General features: G+C 62.7%; 3 protein-coding genes and 1 long non-coding RNA gene across 7 annotated transcripts in view; 1 reads left to right on the top strand and 3 right to left on the bottom strand.

Annotated features, from left to right (window-relative positions):
• Positions 1-51: 51 nt before the first annotated feature.
• On the bottom strand, positions 52-4,469 carry FASTK (Fas activated serine/threonine kinase). 2 transcript variants are annotated; one of them, XM_037029548.1, is made up of 11 exons: positions 4,314-4,406; positions 4,050-4,102; positions 3,076-3,498; positions 2,428-2,607; positions 2,160-2,299; positions 1,554-1,767; positions 1,295-1,454; positions 779-870; positions 556-691; positions 361-475; positions 52-267 (listed from the first exon to the last, which is right to left on the bottom strand). In XM_037029548.1, coding segments are annotated over exons 1-11 (1,623 nt in total). In that variant the 5' UTR covers positions 4,316-4,406; the 3' UTR covers positions 52-159. The 2 variants fall into 2 exon arrangements, with proteins under 2 accessions (XP_036885443.1, XP_036885442.1); XM_037029547.1 differs by lacking the exon at positions 4,050-4,102 and having other exon boundaries at positions 4,314-4,469.
• A 261-nt stretch (positions 4,470-4,730) lies between these two features.
• Positions 4,731-8,371, bottom strand: TMUB1 (transmembrane and ubiquitin like domain containing 1). Its single transcript, XM_037029542.1, has 3 exons — positions 7,134-8,371; positions 5,839-6,263; positions 4,731-5,542 (listed from the first exon to the last, which is right to left on the bottom strand). Exons 2-3 carry the CDS (start codon positions 6,231-6,233, stop codon positions 5,191-5,193), a joined length of 747 nt encoding a protein of 248 aa, XP_036885437.1. The 5' UTR covers positions 6,234-6,263; positions 7,134-8,371; the 3' UTR covers positions 4,731-5,190.
• Positions 8,372-9,840: 1,469 nt separating this feature from the next.
• Positions 9,841-13,589, top strand: part of AGAP3 (ArfGAP with GTPase domain, ankyrin repeat and PH domain 3) — a 49,803-nt gene continuing 46,054 nt past the window's right edge. For 2 of the 3 annotated variants that reach the window (XM_037029538.1, XM_037029541.1), the window contains exon 1: positions 9,841-10,428. In XM_037029538.1, coding sequence (XP_036885433.1) covers positions 10,101-10,428 — 328 coding nt within the window. In that variant the 5' untranslated portion in view covers positions 9,841-10,100. The remainder of the gene's footprint in view (positions 10,429-13,589) is intronic. The other variant, XM_037029539.1, reaches the window with a different exon arrangement.
• On the bottom strand, positions 12,870-13,327 carry LOC118975546 (uncharacterized). Its single transcript, XR_005064089.1, has 2 exons — positions 13,263-13,327; positions 12,870-13,069 (listed from the first exon to the last, which is right to left on the bottom strand). It is a non-coding gene; the product is annotated as an uncharacterized LOC118975546 (long non-coding RNA).

The following is a 13,589-nucleotide window of genomic DNA, read 5'->3' on the forward strand; positions in this document are numbered from 1 at the left end:
GTGGGGCATGGATGGGAGGGAGGTGGGCGGCCCAGAAATGAGAAACGAGACTTGTGATGGGGAGGAAAGGGACTTTAATGAAAAATAAGACAGGGTGGAGCCAAAGTGCAAGTCGCCCACCCCCCATAGGGGGGCCATCATGAACCCCTCGTGCACCCCTCAGCCCCCTTCAGGCCCCCAGCGCAGACCCAGGGCTTGGAGCTTCTGCCTCAGGTAGCTCTTGAGCTGGGGCAGGCCTCTCTGTGACTCCAGTTCCTCAAAGGGCAGCTGCGAGCACAGGGCAGCGGGTCACCCACCAGCCTGGGGGTTGGGGTGGGCGTGCATACAGTCTGTCTCACCAGGGAAGGGGGAGGCTCTCACCGGCAGGAGCTGGTAGCCCATCAGGCCCAGGTGCCGCTCCCGCAGGGCCCTTGAGCCCAGCAGCACCCTGCCGTCCCGGCAGAAATGCCAGCGCTCACGCAGCACCAGCACCACCCTGGAGACAGAATGGACCGTGGCTCAGGGTCGCTCAGGGTCCGAGAAGGCATGGGAGGCCCTCCTGCCGTCTTCCCTTACCTTTGGGCAGTGTCCCCGGTAGTGGGCTGAGAAGCAGCCCGGCCCTGGGGACAGGACCTGGGGGGGTACGGTAGGAAGGGGTCCTGGGTCCTCACAGGAAGCACAGCACCAGAGCTGCTGACACACAGCAGGAAGTCTGGAAGGGGTTGGGGGTAGAGGGGGGGCTTTTAGCCAGGGTTCCATGTCACCCAGCGTAGTGCCCGCCCACCCACCTGGAGCTCACCTGTGCAGTAGCCTGGAGGCACGGTCAGGTCCTGGCGGTATCTCTCTTCCCCCAGCAGCTGGCGTAGCCCCTCAGCCACCATATCCTTGTGACTGGAAGGGGAGAGGAACACTGCTGGAGGGAGGGCCCAGGAGTCTCCTCCCAGCTGGACGCCCCCTAGCTGTGTGACCCTGGGCAAATGCCTTCACTGCCTCTGTGTGGTGGTGTTTTCTTAAGATTTACTTACTTTTAGAGAGAGGGGAATGGAGAAAAATAAACATCAGTGTGTGGTTGCCTCTCATGTGCCCCCTGCTGGGGACCTGGGCCACAGTCCAGGCCTGTGCCCTGACTGGGAATCAAACTGGTGACCCTTTGGTTCACAGGCCCCACTCAATCCACTGAGCCACACTAGTCAGGGCTCAAGGCCCATTTCTTTATGATTCCTGACAGTCCATCAGCCTAAGCAGGTCCAGGTTCTTTAGCTTTTCTACTCTTCTTCCAGGCTGCTCCCCTCCCTCCCCAAGATGCCCCATCCACCTGTACTTGCAGCGGGCACGGTCAGTGATGAGAGGCTGGGGAAAGATGGGCACTTGCAGCCTTCGGGGCAGGCGGGAACCCCGGTATCCTGGGAGCTCCAGCTCCACGGCTGTGTCCAGCAGGGAGAGGTAGCGCCGCACAATCAGGGCATGAGGGGTGCCTGTGGGCAAGGGGACTAAGACTTGCTGGGCTGCAGAACCGCCCCCCCTCCCCTGCCCACCAGCCCTCAGGGTCCCAGCCAGCCTTCCCATCTGCGCACCACTGATGTGGTTGATGAATCCTGGGGAAAAGACAAAGTGCAGGGCTCGGAAGGGCAGGCACTGCAGCTGGCACAGTGACATCAGGATGTTGACAGTGGCTAGGGGGGCCACCCCCGCTTCCCGAGCCAGGATCCTTTCAAGGCAGGGCATAAACTGTTGTTCCAGGGGGAAGTAGTTCAGCCGCCCAAAGGGCAGGACCAACTTCTGTACCGCCTGCAGAGGGAGAGCAACCATCACCTGGCACGGAACAGTGCTCCAGAATCCTTGGCCTGCAAGCTTAGAACGTCATCGCAGAGGCAGAACCATCCCTCTACCTGACACACACCAGGACGCCATGGCATAAGCAGTGTCCTGAGCCCCATGCAATTAATCACCAAACAAGTGGAGGCAGTGCCGTGGGACCTGGCCCTGAAGGCTGAGAGGAGTGGGATCAGTGAAGCTGATGGGCTGAGTGCTTGGGGAACTGCGGAGGACCATGTGTGTGCTGGGGGTTGGAGAAGCCGGGGCACAAGGCCCAGCTGAGCAGTTTGCTCAAGGATGCGGCAATCAAGCTGGACAGGGGCTGAGCCTGATGGGTGGCTGAGAAGCGTGGGAGGCAATCCCACCTTGCTGTTGAGCTGGCCTTCCTGGACCACCAGGAAGTGGGCAATGGCTTCCAGAAGCCGGGGCTCCCGCAATCGGTGTCGTGCCAGGTGCTGGGCCAGGAGCACCATCACGTGGGGTGTCAGTTCCTCTGGCCTGGCCTCTGTGAAGGACAGCCTATCACACTGGACCCTCAGGCCAGATCTCCAGACTAGTGTGCACCTTAGTCATTCCCCACCACCTGACTCAACAGTCCCTGACCTCCAAGCTGCTTTTAACCCCCTCCAGCACCTGCCAGGCTCCGGATGAGGTGCTGCTGTGGATGCCGCAGGAAGTGGGGGCAGCTCAGAGCAGCTTCCAACCTTTGCCCACCTCGAAGAACAGGTTGCAGAGGGGGAGGTGGCTTCGGAGGGAGGCGGAACCTTCGCTCCCGCTCCAGGGCACACACCAGGGGCCCATCTGACGGGAAGCCTGGGAGAGAGAGGACCAGAGGAGGCAGTTCTGGTAACAGGGAGCTGTTCTGCTCTGTTCCAGTGTTGGGGCTATTAGTGGGTCCCCAACCTTCCTCATCTGTTTTCTGGGCTGGAAGGTTTGCTATAGCGTGGTGTGAAGTACCATGTCAACTGGGGGATCAGAACAGCCTGTGAGGAAGGTCTTACACAAAGATGGCATATACGTTCTCATCTAGTGCGAACAGTGACAAATTGTACTGGCTCCGGGTGCACTGAGGTAGCAGGAACCTGGGGTAGCACCCTAGCTCAGCTGCAACAGATGCTGCTTGACTCCTGACGTCGGCTGTGGATGTCGGGGAGCAGCAGTGTGTCAGGGTATGGCCATGCGTGGCAAGGCCTGAGAGGTGAATTCTGCCAGTGATCTTGGGTCCTCCACTGCTCCTCTCTATTCTTCCGTTAACGCCCATCCCCCAGGCACCCTCCTCACCAAGTAAGACTGCGAGGTGCAGACATGCGTGGATGGTGTGAACGTCAAAGGAGGGGCAGTTTCGGATGATGAGCTGACTCAAATCCTGCAGTGTGGCCTGCTCCACAGAAGGGGGCTGTGGCCGAGGCCCCAGGAGCTGGCCCAGACGACGAAGTGCCACCAGGTAGTGGTGGGCCCGCACCTTGGTAGGGTTCTGGCCCAGCCAGCGCAGCAGCTCCCCAGGGCTCTTCGCCTGTTCCAGAAGCCGCTGCAGCCCCTGCACGGGAGCTGCATGGGGGGCTCCTCCGGGAGGCCGGTCCCCCCACTTGCCGGGCCCCAGACAGAAGGGCTGCACAGGTGGGCGCAGCAGCAGGCCAGACAGCCTCGCAGCAGAGGCCTGGGCAGAGAGCAGGACTCGAAGCATGGAGTTGGGTGATGGAGACCCTGAGGGGCGGCCCAGAAAAGGGGGTGAGGTTTTCTCCAAAGGGGAGAAAAGCTTGCTCTCTACGCCTCACCTTACTCCCCATCCAGAGGGGCCTGGGATCAGAGCAAGCCAGAGTCATGTTCACCCTTCTTTGGGACTGCTCTGGTCCTCTTCCCCACCAGCCCCCTTTTCTGCCTCCTTCCATGCTTTGACACCCTGATCAATCCTTCAGTGGTCTCGGCGCACAAATATTTACAAAGCAACTCCACATGCATTATCTCCTCTGATCCTCCTTACACGCCAATGAGGACGTAGGGAAGGCTTGGCATTACCTCGATTTCACAGGTGGAAAAGCCAAAACCCAGAGAGATGAAGGGGGTAAACTTAAGCCCGAGGTCACGAATCTAGTTAGTGGTCGCGCCCAGCCTGGAGCCCAGCTCGGCCCGGCGACACGCTCCCCACCCCCGACCACCTCCCGCTCCCGCAGGAGGCGGCAGCGGCGGCACGGTGGGCGGCACGGGGGCTCCGCAGCCGGACGGTCCTGGGTTCCATGCTGGGTGCTCCCACTTACCAGCTGCGTGACCTTGGACCAGTGGCTTCGTCTCTCTGCCTAAGCCTCCTCGCCTGTGAAACGAGAACCATCTCGGAAGGCGCCCATCTCGGAAGGCGCCCGTGGAAGCCGAGGGCGCAGGGGGAAAGTGGCAGAGCGGAGTCGGCGGTGTCAGGGGCCCCCACACCCACCCAGCCCGGGGACGCCGGGAGACCGTGGTCACGGTTGCCAACACCAACTCCCGCCGCCCTCCCGCGGCCCGCTCCGCAGATGCCCGCCCCCTACATGACTCCCCAGGCCCCGCGCAGATCGCTCCCTCAGTGGGTCTCGGGGCCCGGAGGCCGGGCTCCCCCCGCGGCCTCCTCATCCGCCGGCCACCGAGTCCGCCATCTTCCCAGCAGCCCCCGGACGCCAATCGCCTCTCAGTCCTCGGCCAGCAGAGACGTGGCTCCCGTCAACCCCCGCGCGCTGGGGAGCCCCAGGCCCCGCCCCTGGCTTCGGGATAGCGCGCACGCGCGCTGGGGGCAGAGGGGCGGGGCCGAGGAGCCGGGCGCGAGGCGGAGGAAAGGTGAGGGCGGTTCGGGGCTGGCCCCGGAGGGATGCGCATCCAGAGGGCCCGGCCGGTGACCCGCGCTCCGTTTGTTCCAGTCGGCAAGGACCCGGTGCCCCCGTGGGGCTGCATGCTCAGACACACACAAGAAGTGAAAACTTCACAGTTGTTTAATCTGCACAAGTTCCAGGGGACGCCCTCGGTCCCTCCCACCTCGCCACGGTCCTTGGGTCCCCAAATCTGCAAGAGGCGAAATTAGGGACTAGAGGTGGCTGAGTCCTCAGGCAGAAGAACACTAAGCCGGGCCCAGGGGCGTGGCCCCGCTCTGCCCAGGGCCTAGGCAGCGACAGCAGCTGGTTGACCCGGAGGAGCCGGCTGTCAGGGGCGGCTGAGGGCCAGCAGCCCCGGGAGACGGCTCAGAGCCGCGGAGGTCGCAGGGCGGGGCCTCCACCTGCCCCCGGAGTGCTCTGCGGCGCAGCGCTGGGCTCCAGGGTAGCGGGAAGAGGCAGGCCCAGGCCGGAGAGGGGGGCCTGGGCAGACAGCAGCTCCCGCCCTGTGGTCGGGAGCCAGGTCCGGAGGCGCCAGCCACACTGCTGAGAGCCCGTGGAGGCACTACGGACGGTACATGGCAAAGGCCAGGAGACTGAGGAGCAGGGTGAAGCCGGCCAGACCCAGAGTGGCTGTCAGGGGAAAGAAGGGCCGGTACTGGATCTGGCAGTACCAGAGCAGCAGCAGCAGTAGGAGAAGCAGGGGTAGTAGCAGGCTGCCTATTTCCAGCCCGGAGGGGCCTGGCTCTGACCCCGGTGGGCAAGGCGGGTGTGGGGGACCGACCCGCGTGGACACATGGCAGTGGAGAACGCAGTTGGGAGGGAGGTGAAGGCTGCCCAGCGTCTGGGCGTCGTCTCCTAGCAGCTGCCCTTGGTAGATGAGCCGTACTTGCTGCTCCCGGCCGGGAAACTGGCTCCTGAGGAGAGAGGGACCTGGGTAATAGAGCAGGCCTCAGGCAATCCTCGTCCCTTGCCCAGAACCACACTCCCACCCTTCCGCGGTGCCCTCCCGCCACCCCCGACCCAGGTCACGGCCCTCAAAGGGGGTTCCTCCTGCTGCAGGGGAACAATATATGGTGTGTGATTTGGACATCTCGGTCCCCTCATCTGTAAAATGAGGGGCGAGTCTCAGGTGCCTTCGGTGGCTCTGGCGGGTCTGTGATCATTCCCACCCGCTCCTTGGCATTTCATTCCTTTCCTCATCCCAACTTACCTTTTCAGGGAGCCAATGGTGTCGTGGGGCCAGGCCCTGGCCACCTGCTCTGAGTCGTTCAGGAATTTCAGCCGGAGGACTAGAGGCTCCTGAGTGGAGTCCAGGGGTGGTGGCGGCGTCGCTGGGAGCCCTGTGCCAGGCTCTGGGTGCACAGCAGCCTGACCTCGGTGCCTCAGGCTGGGGGTCTCAGCTTCTAGGGCTTCCCCTGGGACACTTTCGGTGACCACCATGGCTTCACTGGGCTGCGCTGGTGCTGGGGTCCCTGACGGCTGGGGCAGTGGGTCAGCGCCCTCCGATGTGTGTGTTGAGACCCAGGCGAGAGCCAGCACCAGAAGGCAGGCAAGCACCGCGAAAAGGACAGTCACCTCATCACCCACCCCTTCAATCAGAGCCATGGCACCTGCCTTGCCCGCCGTGCTACTGAGCTGGAGAGGCACAAAGAACCCATGAGGGGTTGAGGGGCTGGCTCACAGGGGCCGACAACTCTCTGAACTTCAGCAGGCTCCTGAGCCCACCCCTCCCCGGCTGCCCACAGGCCTTGCTCCTCCGACCCCTGACCCAAGCCCCAGCCCAGGGCACAGACTGCCAACTCTTAGTTGCCCCAAACTTGCCCTGTGTGCCCTTCCCATCACTAAATTCCAAGTCCTAACTTTTGTAACCTGAGCTCTAGACCTTCAACCAGCTCCTCAGTTCCCCGAACCCTATCCCGCGATAAGGGCCTTGACCTTCTGAGCAACCTCTCCCCTAAATTCAGCCCCACCGAACTTCACCCTAAAGCCTGCCTATTCTTCCGTCTACTTCATCCCGAAGTTTATGCCTTTACCAATCCCACCCCAAAGCTGCTTAGCTACCCCAAAGCTTATCTCCTCCTCCGTCGCTAAAGTTTCTCCAAGGGGGCCTCTCTGCCTCCCCCCTACCCCTTACCATCCACCCAAACCCCGCCCGCCCACACGGACGGCTTCCCAAGGCTTCCCTAAGACCAAACGTCCAACTCCGCCCTTTGACAATCTGGAATCTCCTACCGTTGCCGCCCCGCACCCTACTCGGCCCCACCCCGTGGCGGCCCGACCAGGCGCCTCCCCTGGAAGCCTCTCCAAACCCAGCGCCCTGCTAGACCCCAGGTTCCGTCCGGGAAGCCGGGACTTCGCCCTCCCTATCTCCAACTCCTCCATCACCCCTCCCATCTTCCCGCCCCCCGATACGTGGGAGGGCACGGGAGGTTCCGGGACAGGGTGAGCGGTGACCGCCAGGGCTCGGGGAGGCGGGGTGGGCGCGGTCACGGCGCGGGGACTCACCGCTGGGCTCCGCCAGCTCCATAGCGGACCCTAGGGCACTTCCGGGCGGGAGGCGCCGAGGTCGCAGACACCTGAGGGCACCCCTCCTTCGCCGCCGCCGCTGTCCAGAGCATTGTGGGACTTGTAGTCCAGGCCAGACACAGTCCCCTCCCTCGGCCCTGCGGACCCACGTGCAGGGCTCGGCGAACTGGTTCCGGAGCTCTTAGGTTCCAGAGGGGCGGGCGGGGCAGATTTGGAAGTTGTGACAGCCCCCAAAAGTCTGGGCTGCGGCAGGATCCGTCCTCCCTACCGCCCCCACCCCGGGCCTGCAGCCAGGGCACCTGTCACTGCAGAAACCAACGTCAGCTGGAGCGCGTCAGAGCACCCGTGTTTCCAGACGCGGGCTCTGATGAACTCGGGTGGCTCGATCAACCCCTACGTCAGGTGAACGCCAGAAGGCACCTTGGGTCCCCCAAGTAGACTCTGCAGCCCGGAGCCCGGTTGCCACGGGCTGCACTGTCAGTCTGGCCCAGTGTACTCCTCTCCAGGGCTTGCCGCGGCGCCCTGGGCTGTCCTTGTTCCTTGGTCCCCTCTTCCGCCTTGATCCTGCAAGACTGTGTGGAAAGCATCGACTTTGGAACCTGACACAATGCTGATCCCTTATCCCTTAATGACCTTAAGTTCGTATGTAATTGAACTTCTTTGAATCTAAATTTCTTCATTCCTGAGACCTCCCCCAAAAGGAAGAAATAGGTGTTTTGTTAAATAAATGTGAGAACTATGTACTGTTGAGATATTTGCTCACCTAGCATTAGCACACTCCCTCCCCTCAAATCTGTGCTTGAAAATGCGTCCTTGGCATATCATTGTGTAGAGGATGTTGATTTGAGCCCCGGCCTCGGCCAGCTCATTTCTGTGGGTTTTCCCTGCTTCCTCTGGGTTCCCATGGCCACAGAGATCTTACATTCTGGATTTCACAGGCCAATCTTGATTTATAGAGTAACGTACCCTCGTGTTCCCATTGCACGACGTGCCTACTTGGGGGAGCAAGCACTCGAAGTGTTGCCTTGGCCAGTCAGTTTAGGTGTACAACACACAGGACCCACTTATCTCTAGCTTCCTCCCTCTTTCCGACTAGTTCACTGACTCTACAAACATGTGTGAAATGTGTACTATATCCCAGGCATGTGTAAGATGCTGTCCCTCGCCCTCATGGGGCTTACACAGTACAGCAAGACACACATGCAAAAACACACCTGTGCTACAGGTGCGTGTGGGCTGCGGGGCAACACACCGCAGCCTCAGTGTCTCCCATGGGAGCTACCTGGTCACAACTTTGTGCTGTGGATTCTAATTACGCATCTAAAAGAGATATTAGATAATGCTTTTCGAATTATAGGACATCAGGTGCTCTGTTCAAACACTATATTTTGCAGACGATGACCAGAGAGTGTAGAAGACATTCTAAAGGTCAAACAGGTAGATGGAATGCACATCTCTCAGGAGCTGGGGAGGCCCCCCAGTTGCACCCGGTTCTTTGGAAGGTACACGAAACGGAGGGATGGTGATCAGGTTGGTGCTGGGACAGAGTTGTGTGGGCAGACAAGCCCGGGGAGCGCCTTTGCACTGGGAAAAGACCCCGCTGGGCCTGGGGAGTGGAAGTGTGCGCCAAAAGGATGACGTGTCAGCTGTGCCAGAGGACATGGAGGGAGGCAGCCGTGGCAGGCTGGCTGTCTGGCTGGCTGGGCCGGGGTCCTGCGTCCACTGCCTCGTGTGGGTGTTGATGACGCGGGTGGCCGGCAGAACCGCAGACAGCTTTGACAGTGGGTATGGAGAGGACTGGGACAGCGAAGGGAGCTCTCTGATCCTAGGAGGAGTGGATGGGAACACCGGATGGACTACGGGGTGAGGACAAGGAGGATTAAGACAGTCGTGTGGGCTCTGGTGCCTCTTGAATGGGGTGAGTTGGGGAAGAAGATGTAATATTTGATTCCTCCCTCTCCCTTCTATGTACCTGTGGGTCTGGTCATGGTCAGCAGGCCTTCCCCGGTTCGGCAGAAGGGTTTTTAAGGGGAGGCTGGAAGGTAGGAGTGGGGATGTTGTTCTAAGTGCCATTTCCAAGGCCGCCTGTCAATGAAGCTCTCAAAGAACTGGAAAACTGCAGCCTCTGTGCTGCAGCTGGCCCTGGAGAGTACAAGGGAGGCTAGAGAGAGAACCCCGGGGGAGGGGTAGTCTCTAGGGATGACCTCGAGGTGTGCACAGGGGATCCTGTGCCGCACTGAAGGCAGGGCCATGGAAGGGAGGCGCAGCAGGGCCTGGGCTGGCGGCCCTTCTTGGCCAATCAACCGCATTCATGGCACCCACAGGCATAGGACACTGTTGGGGCAGTGCCCGGAGATCGTACACCCCACCTAGAGCAGGGCAGAGGCGAAAATGACAGCGGGGCCGGAGGAGGCCAGGCCACTGTCCCCTCCGAGCTGTGGCCCCGCGGCGGTGGGGGCAGGAGAGGAGACGGAAGGGCCGAGGCGAGGTGGGAGGGGCCGGAGCGCCAGGGCTGGGGCGCGCGGCTCGGGGGTGGAGGCTGCAGAGCCCGCGAGCGAGGGGCGGGGGCGCTGGCGCCCGCGCGCAGGAGGGGCGGGGGCGGCTGAGAGGGGGGCTCGGGCTGCGTGTGCTGGGGCCGGCGGGGGCGGCGGTGCGTGCGCATGACGCGGGGGGAGGGCCAGGGCCGCGCGCTCCCGGTCCCGTTGTTGTTGCCGCTGGAGGCTGTTCCGAGGCAGCGGGATCGCGGCGCTGGGAAGCGCCCGGCAGCGGCGGTCACAGCGTGCGCGGCGGCGCCTCCCGGCCCCCGGCCCCATGCACTAGCCCAGCGCCGCCGGCTCCGTAGTCCCAGCCCCGCCAGCCCCGCGCGGCCGCCCGCCGCCGCCGCCGCCCCTGCAGCGCCGCCCCGGCCTCGGCCGGGCCCGCCTCGGGCCCCGCGATCCCGGAGCCATGAACTTCCAGGCGGGCGGGGGGCAGAGCCCGCAACAGCAGCCGAGCCTGGCGGCGCCGGGGGGCGGTGGCGGCGGCGGCGGAGGCGCGGGGGGCGGCGGGCAGTTCGGCGGCGCGGGGCCGGGGTCCGGGGGCGGCGGCCCCTCGCCCCAGCTGGCCGGCGGGCCCCCCCAGCAGTTCGCGCTATCCAACTCGGCGGCCATCCGGGCCGAGATCCAGCGCTTTGAGTCCGTGCATCCCAATATCTACGCCATCTACGACCTGATCGAGCGCATGGAGGACTTGGCGCTGCAGAACCAGATCCGGGAGCACGTCATCTCCATCGAGGGTGAGCGGCGCTGGGGCTGCGGGAGCCGGGGGGCGGCGGCACCTCGGCGTCGGCCGTCGGGGACTCTGTGGGTCCGGCCTGGCCACGCTATTTCCGTCTGAGGTCCCCGCGCGCCTCAGTCCAGGCCACGCGGTTTGTTGAACGCCCGCGCTGCAGAGCCGGCGTCCAGGCTTCGCCATATCTTGTCTGGGGACACTCTGGGGCTGGGGGCTGGGGGCCGGTCCTGTGCCCGGGTATATGTTTTCTGTCCTTAATGCTGCAGGGCTCGAGGATAATGTCTCTGGGGAGGGGACGCTCAGAGGAGCTGAGATCCCTGGGGGGCTGGGCCAGACCTAGTCTGGCACGACCCCGGAGGGTGGGCGCGGCGGAGGGCCTTCGCGGGCTGGGAGGTGGGGCCGCTGCGAGTGAGGCGTCTAAGCCGCTGCCCGGGCTGTGCCCCGCGGCGGGGCGGGGGGAATCCGAACCTCCCGTTAGTGGATGGCACCCTTCCCGGTCGGTCCCAGCGCCATTGGGCTGGGGAGGTGGCGCTCACCGCGGCGCCCTCTCCCGACGCACATCCCGCCCGCTGCCGAGGCCTGGCGGGCCAGGCCTGGCTCGGGGCTTGGGCAAGGCGACGGCGTTGGAGGCGCTGGACGGTCCATCCCCGCCTTCGCCGGGTCCCACGCGAGCTGGACCCGCCACGGCTTTCTAGGGAGCCTCTTGCGAGGTGGGCGGGGGACTGTGGGGCGCTGATCGACTTCCCGGGACACGGTGCCGGCCTCAGGAACCGAAACCCCGCGCCCCTGCGCTGCTCGGTGCTACTTTCTCCAGGCTCTTGGGCCCTGGGCTTCAGCTACTGAGGGGCAGAGGAAGCGGGCACAAGCTGCTGGCAGATGCCCCTCCTTCCACCTCTGGGGAGGTGGGGGCAGGCACCGCCCACAGGCATCCCTGTGGCATGGTGACCTTTGAGTGCCCAGTGGGCAGATGGGCCTCGCCCTGGGCCATCTGCTTCCTCCTCTGGTTGAGTTTGATGGGGGACGCCCACCAGCAGGTGGTGGGTTCAGCCTCCGTGGAAATGCAGGGAGATCAAGGTCTCTGGCTGAGGACACGGAATCGTGGGCAGAGGCCTGTCCATCACTTGAGCCTCACAGTTAGGGTCCCTCTCTCACGTTCACCTCTTTGCGTGGGCTCTGGGGCCTCCTCACCTGAAAACCCCCTTTCTGCTTTCAGAGGCCCCTGTAGCTGGGGAGGGAGCCCCCCATCTTCTGGGAGTAGAGGACCCCATGAGACCCGGGGTCCTGCCCTTTTGTCCTGACACCCTTTCTGTCCTTTCCTCCAGCCCTCTCCCGTTCCTCTCCTCTCAGGGCTGAGTTCATTTTGAACTAATTAGGTGACAGGGGAAAAAGAAATCTCATTAATATGGATCTGAGTAAATGGCCTGAATCACTGTTGTGGCTGGGGACCCGGAGATGGCATGTGTGTGGGTCTGGGGCCCCAAAGCCGGGACAGGACCAGTTTCTTCTCCTGGAGCTGAAGGGGGTGGGCAGGGCCGGGCAGGGCAGGGCGGGGACAGCAGCCATTCCCTGCAGCTACAGTGTCCGCGGGAGGAAGTAGGAGAGTCCCAGATCAGCTCCAAGATCTCACCCCCACCCCCGCCCCTCTTGGTGTAGAGACTTGGAGGGGTAACCACAGAAGGGGTGAGGGAAGACATCTGTCGCAGCGCCTTTCCCAGAGCAGGGAGAGCAGGAATTTCGGCTTCCTCTAACATGGTGAGCCCTCCCCCACCCCCCAGCCCAGGAAGCCTCTGGCCAGAGTCTCCTTGTGGTGCGAAGGCCGTGATTACCGGAAGCACTTGGGCTTTCTCAGTCTTACGGTTCAGCACAACCGGCAGGTCCCCTGTGGCCGACTTCTCCACTGTGGTTGGGAAGTGCCCCATGTTCCTGCTCAGCCTGGGAGCTTGGTGTGGCCCCTGTGAACCCTGGGACCTGATGTCTCCTTGTCACCCTGCTCAGCCGCGCCCCTTACACACCCGCTCGCAGCTCTCCTGGTCTCTGCCTCCCAGTTCTTTCTGGGCACGGCCTCCCATTTCTTTCTTTCTCCCCTCTTTTTTCCACCCTCTTTCCTGGAACCCATCTTTCTTATCCACTTCACCCCAGCTTTCCCACTCCTGTCTTCCCAGCTTTTCTGCTGTAGGCAGGCATCAAAAAAAAAAAAAAGAAAGAAAGAAAAAGAAAACTCCTTCTCCAGTTTCTGCCCTGTATCCTTCCTCTCTCCATCTACCAAACCATATTGTCGCTGTCCTGCAAAGCAGCGTCCCCACTTTCTGTCTTGGTGGAGGGAGGGCAGCAGCGTCTCGGGCGGTTCCCCGCTCACTCTGGGCCTGACTGGCCGCCCCCCCCCCTCCCCGCAGCCAGGGCCCGGCAGACCTGGGCTGCGGCTGTTACATAAACACACTCCTGGCCTGGGAAGCAGATGCTGTGTTTACTAGGGATGAGCCTCCGAGTGGGAAGGGATGGCATTTTCCTGGTGTGTGATCAGCCTCGCTCCGGTAACACACGGGTGAAGGTGACCCGAGAGATGCAGTCGGGAGCTGTCTGCGACTGAGGCGACTGGCCTCTCACCCTCTTGTCTTCTCTCGGCTTCTCTTGGTCACCTCTGACCCCTTGGTTGGGGCAGGAGGAAGCTGAGGAACATTCAGCTTTGCGGGGTTTCGAAGGACAGCATTGGAGGGGAGTTGGGCTGTTTTCAAAAGTTCCTTTTCCCACCAAAGGCCAAAAAGAGAAAACACGTCTACCCCAGGGTCTTAAGGACGGAAAGAAGTATAACCCGGAGCTGGGACGGGCTGGAAGGCTCACCTTGTGCAGGATCTCTGAGCTGCTCTCACTTCCTTGGTGGGGAAACTGAGGCCCAGGGAAGCGAGGGATCCAAGTTGATCAGCCAGGGATTGGGCCACGAAGGCCACCTGAGACGAGGCCTTCGTCTGGATCCTGCAGGGAAAGGAGCTCCAGGGACTTGCTTGGGTCTCCTGCTGTGTCTTAGCAGGCTGCGGAGGACCTGGGCCCCAGGCCAGATGGGGGACGGCCTGGGCACCCAGAATGAGGGGAGCTGGAAGAAGCAGCCCTCGGGGTCCTAGCAGGTGGCCTGGAAAGGCAGGCTTGACCCTGAGAAGATGTGTCCCTCCA

This window comes from Sturnira hondurensis, unplaced genomic scaffold (genome assembly GCF_014824575.4).
Source record: "Sturnira hondurensis isolate 20B ecotype Veracruz unplaced genomic scaffold, ASM1482457v3 Scaffold0020309, whole genome shotgun sequence".
NCBI classification, from domain to species: domain Eukaryota; kingdom Metazoa; phylum Chordata; class Mammalia; order Chiroptera; family Phyllostomidae; genus Sturnira; species Sturnira hondurensis.

Excerpts from the sequence above, each read along its gene's own strand:
- FASTK (XM_037029547.1), bottom strand. The coding sequence starts at position 4,395 with ATGAGGAGGCCGCGGGGGGAGCCCGGCCTCCGGGCCCCGAGACCCACT. Across the intron at positions 3,499-4,313 it reads CGCGGGGCCTGGGGAGTCAT|GGTCTCCATCACCCAACTCC; the intron begins GTAGGGGGCGGG and ends GCCGCCCCTCAG. Across the intron at positions 1,455-1,553 it reads ATTCATCAACCACATCAGTG|GCACCCCTCATGCCCTGATT; the intron begins GTGCGCAGATGG and ends CCTTGCCCACAG.
- TMUB1 (XM_037029542.1), bottom strand. The coding sequence starts at position 6,233 with ATGGCTCTGATTGAAGGGGTGGGTGATGAGGTGACTGTCCTTTTCGCG. Across the intron at positions 5,543-5,838 it reads ACCATTGGCTCCCTGAAAAG|GAGCCAGTTTCCCGGCCGGG; the intron begins GTAAGTTGGGAT and ends CTCTCTCCTCAG.